Source organism: Phyllopteryx taeniolatus, chromosome 9 (genome assembly GCF_024500385.1).
Source record: "Phyllopteryx taeniolatus isolate TA_2022b chromosome 9, UOR_Ptae_1.2, whole genome shotgun sequence".
NCBI lineage: Eukaryota > Metazoa > Chordata > Actinopteri > Syngnathiformes > Syngnathidae > Phyllopteryx > Phyllopteryx taeniolatus.
Window position 1 is genome coordinate 17631225 of NC_084510.1, and position 7639 is coordinate 17638863.

The 7639-nt window shown below is 42.3% G+C and overlaps 1 protein-coding gene across 1 annotated transcript; it reads left to right on the forward strand.

Moving 5' to 3' along the window:
• Positions 1–1815: 1815 nt before the first annotated feature.
• On the forward strand, positions 1816–4817 carry LOC133484126 (neurogenic differentiation factor 4-like). Its single transcript, XM_061786269.1, has 2 exons — positions 1816–1956; positions 3240–4817. The coding sequence occupies exon 2, from the start codon at positions 3245–3247 to the stop codon at positions 4223–4225; it is 981 nt and encodes a 326-aa protein (XP_061642253.1). The 5' UTR covers positions 1816–1956; positions 3240–3244; the 3' UTR covers positions 4226–4817.
• Positions 4818–7639: the final 2822 nt, after the last annotated feature.

The following is a 7639-nucleotide window of genomic DNA, read 5'->3' on the forward strand; positions in this document are numbered from 1 at the left end:
TCGTCCTGCTTTTGAAATCTGTTACAATTATCTGACAGCGAAAGTTTTCCTACTAATATTTACCACCAAAGATTTCGATTGTCTTCAACTAAAAAATTGGACTTACAGCTAAATCTAAATAAAGTACTTAAGATGATTATTGGGGATGATCAAATAACAAGTGAATCAATTTCACACTTTTACTGTAATTGATAAGAACGTTGATCAACATTTAATGCAGTTTACTATTTCAACTGCTTTTATACTCACATCTTGGTGATGAAGTATCACTTGTGTCACTCTCCACTTTATACTCAGCTGACACTGGCAGCAGTGCTACTGCTACTGGCAAGAGCATCATTATGCAGTATTATATTTTTACAAGGCATGAAGTTAAATCAATGTCAATATTGTACTGTGATTGAAGGGTTTTCTTTTTACAATTCAACAGTAAATTCAAGATTTGTTCTTCATATCAATTCATCATAACATTTAGGCCTGGCCTACAGGAAAGAGTTGTTTATTTTTTGGCTATATCCAATGTCATGTTGGTCATACTATAGAATAATGTATTTCTTGTGTTTAGGAAATAATACTGAAGATAATCTTCCTCCCAAAAAAGGCACATGCTAAATAGCAATCACAATAAAAAGAACCTCGCAATTAAGATTTGTTCCCCCTTATCTTCAGCCCTTCTTCTGATTGATGACTTGGTAGTTTTAATTGAGCGCACATCGTTAAAGCTGAAAAAAGCGCTTCCCAGTGACGAAGACTGGCTCAGTGTGGCTAAAGGTTTAGCCACATCAACACACGTGATGTTGTGGCTAACGACACAAATGCGGCTAGCAGATTTTTATATTATTAAGCCACATAGGCTAAGGTTTCATGACCCAGTGGCAACCATGGAATGCCTCTGTATTTTTAAACTCCTCATATTAAGTTTGTTCTTTTATTAATGACTTATTTGTGCGTGACTTATTTGCATGATGCTTCCGGTTGGTTACTTGCACATGCACTAGTTTGGTGACTAACTCCTTTGAGTGAATTAAATGCACATGGCAGGCATTTAGCGTGCTACGGAACTGTTAATATGCATTGTATGCATGTATGATATTGCACATTGAATAATATTTGAAGTACATGTGCACAATGTATACATTAGTGCACAGTGTCCAGGAGTATTTTCTTTACAGCCAGTGGGGAATGATTAAACAAGTGAATACAGAACGGATCTGAACCGCTGCTTCTGGCAGTGAAGCTGAATGAGACTTTTTGTGAAAGAGCGCTGTTGCTGCTGCAACGTGTCATGGAGAGGATGTGAGTGATTGTCCAAGATGGAGAGTAGTTTGTTCAGTGATCTCTGGTTCCTGATTTAAACATCTCCATCATCAGTCCCATGATGTCATCAGCCTTTCTTAATGAGTTTATTCGTCCTTTGTGCATCCCCGGTGCTAATGCTAATGCTGCTATATGATCCGCTGATTGGATTGCACACCTCATCTGGTCTGAGTTGCCTCTTGGGTGAGATGAACTTGTGCAAGAGTTTAGCAGACCACTGCTGAGGGACGGCAGGCTGCAAGAGGGCATGCAGCAAACACCTGCTCACATGCAACTTCAAGCTGTCACATACAGTTAAGCTCAGGCGGCTGAGTGCGTCTCCCCAAACGTGCTGCCTCATTGCAACAAAGGGTCTCCCCACACACAAACACACACACACACACACATGGGGGCGCCGTGTGGGCCTCAAGCCACGGGCCGGCCACGCGCAACTTGGCTGTCGGTGGTGGATGGAGGGCGGAGGGAGGAGGAGCTTGTCAGTGGAGGTTAAAGCCAGACCTCCTGCAGTTTGACCCTCACTGAGACTGTGCTGCAGCTCTGCAGAGGCACACAGCCGCACATCTCTGATTGATGGACAGACGAGTCAAAGTGTGACCGTTGGACACAAGAAAACTCACCTGCCAAACTTCCAGAGTACAGGTATGTGTTTCATGTGTGTTTGACATTCTTCATCATTTTTACTTTGTAGCGTGAATGAGGTTGAATTGGCAAATTCACCAGTTACTTGTGAGTTTTTTTCTGACAACTGTGAAAGAGACCATTTTCAGTAACCTCTACAAACTAAACAACACAGCCAAGAGGCTTATCAGGAAATCAAATAATGTAATATTGTATGTTTTCAAACAAAAGCTTGATATACCTCAACTGCTATTAAACGAATGGTAGCTGAAGCATGCAACACAGAGGGAAATAATATTTCTACATTTGGAGATGCATTTCAATTCATCCAGAGTTCTCTGATCTGGGGTCGTCAGGGTTCCATTTTAATCCCGTGGTCGCCGCTTCATCCGCGGAGTAAATCCTTGGATGGCCCAGATTGGAGTCGCAACCTGTCAGTGACTTTATCTTCCCGGGGCTTTACCAGTTCAGACATTGACTGGGATTACAACCAAGTGAGGGAGAGAGACAAGGAATAGGATTGCGCAGATGGATAGATGAAAAGGATACCCAAGACGTTTCATTTCTGGATGTAAAATGCAACTGTGACACATCAGAAGAACTGTCCAGTCCTGAAAGATATATATATGAAAAGCTTCAATCCTTATAAAACAGCCAGCTAAAGCATTTGCATTAATATAAAGTAGTTTTGTTATTAAAAAAAAAAAAAAAAAACCAACAATGTTTTAGATTGTTATGATCGATCAAAATTGTCAGAGTTGTACATACAGTATGTGATTCTGTCTTTCCTCATCTTAGGGACTTTGCAGTAATGGAAGAAAAAGGTCTGTTGTGACTACTACTTGAATGATTAAACACGCTAGTAGCGCCCTCCATAAAAAAAATTAAATGGTCAAAAGTAGCACATTATGCAAAAAAACCAAAAAAAAGACAGAATCACAATGTTAATCTGACCAGCCACCACATAAAAACATGAGACCACAAGCTTTTAAAAAAAGAGAAGGAAAAAAGATACTGACTTTATAAGAATAATAAGGGTCTGTTTTGTAGGTATTAATACAAAATATACTGTATGGTTATGTTTGTGGTAGTAGATTTTACAATACTGTGGAGCTGCACTTCCCCTTCACAAGCGTAAGCAGCACAGTTCTGTTATGTTAATACATCTCTCACGTTGCTCAAAACTCAATGTTATTACCTTGGATACATTCTCAATACATCTCATCAGATTCTACAATCAAGTGAATGTGTTTTACTAAGTATTGTTTTACCACTCACGTTGGATGATTCTGTGGTGTTTGCAGAGACGATGATGATTAAGCCCTACGCGAGACAAGGGGAGGCAGAGGAGGACGTCAGCCCCGCGCAGTGGATGGAGGGTGACGTGAGCTCACCCGACGGCAACGCACCTTTGACCTCACACCGCTGCGGAGCACGCGGCATGAACCATCAGCAGGAGGGCAGCGAGGAGGTCGAAGAAGACGAGGAAGAAGAAGAAGGAGGCCAGGAGGGTGACAACGAATCCAAACAATGTGGATCCAAGAGGAAGCGGGTGACCAAGGCCAGGCAGGAGCGCTTCCGTGCCCGGCGCGTCAAGGCCAACGCCAGGGAGCGCTCACGCATGCACGGCCTGAACGACGCGCTGGAGAACCTGCGCAGCATCATGCCCTGTCACTCAAAAACCCAAAAACTGTCCAAAATCGAGACCCTGCGTCTAGCCCGTAACTACATCTGCGCTCTCTCGGCTGCCCTGGAGGGGGGTCTTTCCATGGAAAGCAGAGCTTTCATGGAGACCCTTTGCAAGGGCCTTTCGCAACCCACCACCAACCTCGTCGCTGGGTGTCTGCAGCTGGGCCCGGCGCCCGGCGTCTGCGGGAGACCTGACGACAGAGTCCGGCCGCCGCCTGTTCCTCTTGGTGGCGTGGCGAGCTACTCCTCCCCGGGCCTGCCGAGTCCGCCCTACGGCAGCTTTGACTCTGCTCACCTGCTCCACATGAAGGCCCTGAAAGGAGGGGCGTACGAGAGCCACTCGCCAAATGAGTATAACACAGGCGGCGTGGGGACGCCCCCCTACGAGGGGCCGCCTACTCCACCCCTGAGCATCAGCAGCAACCTGGTCAGCAAACAGGAGCCGTCACCTCACTACTTAGCCCCATCGCACTACTCCCCGTCCTCTGTGGACCACGGCCTGTACCACCCTCAGACCGGCTACGGCGTACAGGCGTCATATGACTCCTACCATCCACCTCACATGACCCCCCGACAGATAACCCCGGTCTACAGAGACTAGCAAAAACCTCCTGCAAACCGCTAAAACAATTTCATCAGTTGTGTGGCGCACAATAGACTAGCTGAATAACGGTAGAAAATACTTGACAAAAGTTGCATAATTCTTTCCAAACTGATTACCAAATGGATCCCAATGGGAATTCTCGTGATGGATCGTCTGCAATGTCCTATAAATAAAAGCACTTCTTTTTTTTTTTGGTAGCAACAAATAGTCTACATAAATGTATTTTTATTTATTGTCTAATTTAATACACACAATATTCAATCTGATGTATATGTGTTTTTATGGTCTGTTTTGTATTTGTGGTCTCATTCTTTTCCATTTCGTGCGTAGTTTTCTTTGTTGTGCGTTACCTCATTTTTAAAGTCTGGAAACATTCCTTTTTTGTAGCACTGTAGTAAATCTTTGGTGGAAACAAAGACAAAACAAAACAAAGAATATGATGAGGAAAATGAATAAGGGGTTCACGAGAAAATTTTTACTCTCAGATTAGCAATGGTTTTAATATGGATATTATTTCCATAACGTGTTGCTTTTTGACTTGCATTTGTTTCTTTTGGATATTGACATTAAAGATGAATGGTCAACTGATGCTTACAGTGTTCAACAGCCTTGAACAGGGGCTTCCTTGCTGACTTCATTTCACTTGTTTTTCTTTTTTAACAGATTTCGTGGTTTATCCGCATTAATCCTTCAGCCATCTTTTAATGAAACCGCTGATGCACAATGTAGGATTGAAAGATATAAATGTGTGATTATGGCTTAAGTTTCCACTTCCTTCTTCACAAAGCCCAGGATGGAATGATCTTCCACTGCAATTTGACACGCACATGATTTATGTACAAGCCCAATTCCAATGAAGTTGGGACGTTGTGTTAAACATAAATAAAAACAGAATACAATGATTTGCAAATCATGTTCAACCTATATTTAATTGAATACACTACAAAGACAAGATATTTAATGTTCAAACTGATAAACTTGATTGTTTTTAGCAAATAATCATGAACTTAGATTTTATGGCTCCAACACGTTCCAAAAAACCTGGGACAGGGTCATGTTTACCACTGTGTTACATCACCTTTTCTTTTAACAACATTCAATAAACGTTTGGGAACTGAGGACACTAATTCTTGAAGCTTTGTAGGTGGAATTCTTTCCCATTCTTGCTTGATGTACAGCTTCAGCTGTTCAACAGTCCGGGGTCTCCGTTGTCGTATTTTACGCTTCATAATGCGCCACACATTTTCAATGGGAGACAGGTCTGGACTGCAGGCAGGCCAGTCTCATACCCGCACTCGTTTACTACGAAGCCACGCTCTTGTAACACGTGCAGAATGTGGTTTGGCATTGTCTTGCTGAAATAAGCAGGGGCGTCCATGAAAATGACGGTGCTTGGATGGCAGCATATGTTTCTCCAAAACCTGAATGTACCTTTCAGCATTAATGATGCCTTCACAGTTGTGTAAGTTACCCATGCCATTGGCATGCCATATCCTTTACACATTGATGTCGTTTTTTTATGCAGTGCCGCCTGAGGGATCGAAGGTCACGGGGATTCAATGTTGGTTTTCGGCCTTGCCGCTTACAGGCAGTGACTTCGTCAGATTCTCTGAACCTTTTGATGATATTATGAACCGTAGATGATGAAATCCCTAAATTCCTTGCAATTGTACGTTGAGGAACATTGTCCTTAACGACTGTTCGACAATTTTCTCATGCACTTGTTCACACAGAGGTGAACCTCACCCCATCTTTGCTTGTGAATGACTGAGCAATTCAGGGAAGCTCATTTTATACCCAATCATGGCACCCACCTGTTCCCAATTAGCTTGTTCACCTGTGGGATGTTCCAAACAGGCGTTTGATGAGCATTCCTCAACTTTCTCAGTCTTTTTTGCCACCTGTCCCAGCGTTTTTGGAACGTGTTGCAGCCATAAAATTCTATGTTAATGATTATTTGCTAAAAACAATAAAGCTTATCAGTTTGAACATTAAAAATCTTGTCTTTGTAGTGTATTCAATTAAATATAGGTTGAACATGATTTGCAGAGTATTGTATTCTGTTTTTATTTATGTTTAAGACAACGTCCCAACTTCATTGGAATTGGGGTTGTATATCTATCGACAGTATCTATCTACCAATCTACCTACCTACCTACCTATCCATCCATCCATCCATCCCTTTTCACAAACACCAGGATGGAGTAATCCTCAACCGCAGCTTGACAAGCACATTTGTATTTATCTATACAGTATATCCATCCACTCGTCCATTCATCCATCGAGCTACAGTACTGTGCAAAAAAACACTTGGCTCAACCCGAGCTTTGCTTTTATGATGACCCCTTTTCACTATAGTAATTTTTGCTTTTAAACATTAAATAACAGGACACAAGCTAACAGGTAGCAGGATTACCCAAAAAAAAATGCAAAACAAAATTCCATTAAAATCTTTTGGGGGAGGGGGGCGTATGATAAGGAAGAACCAATCACATTTTGGTGAAGCTCTACAGTAGATAAGGAATGTGTTTTATTTTTATTTTTTTTACCATTTCAGTCCACTGCATCTTAAGTTTTTATTATATTTATACATCCATGCCTTTCTGTAACTCTTCCAGTCTCTCTGTTGCAACCCGCTGAAGACATTCTGTTACACATTAACCTCAGTGGCCACCTCCCTCTGAGAACATCCTGTCAAATACCAATTCTAATTGGACCAGGAAATGTATTGGTGCTTCTTGTTAGAGAACGCAGAGTTGTGCAAAAATGAATGAAACACTGAACCTTTGGACATGTGCAAGGTCAAATCAAGTTCACCTCTAAAGGTTATAGTTAATTTTAGATTCATCCAGAAACTTCACCCCAGAGCCCGATGCCCCAACATTTTTTTAATTAGTGTATTAATGACATCATTATATTCACCACTGTTTATATACATAACGTTTTACCATTTCACGGTGTCTGCAGCGGTCTGAAGGTTGCAGTCATTACAGAGCTGGTGGGGGAATAGTAACACATGAATTGAAGGTACTTATTGTTTTACCAAGTGCTTCCCCTTCATGTCCCATTAAGCAAGTCGAAGAATAGCAGAGCAGTGCTAGTCTTGCCCAGTCTTAATGGAAAATGCAGAGTCCAGCCAGTCCAAGACCAAGACACCAAGACTGGTCTCCAGTTTTACAATAATACTCCCTGTCTGTTTGTCTTTCTTTCTGTCGGTCTGTCTGTCTGTCTGTCTGCCTGCCTGCCTACCTACCTACCTACCTACCTACCTCTCTCTTTATCTGTTTATTTATCTATAGATAGATCTATAGATCTGAGAGCATCCAGTTGTGGTGATTTATGCTTCATCATGCCGGTCAGTGTGGAGGCCACCCACTGAGAGGTCACGTAGCCAGGGGTGACAAGGTCAGT

Bases quoted from the DNA above. Each gene is read 5' to 3' on its own strand.
- LOC133484126 (XM_061786269.1), top strand. From the start codon at position 3,245: ATGATGATTAAGCCCTACGCGAGACAAGGGGAGGCAGAGGAGGACGTC.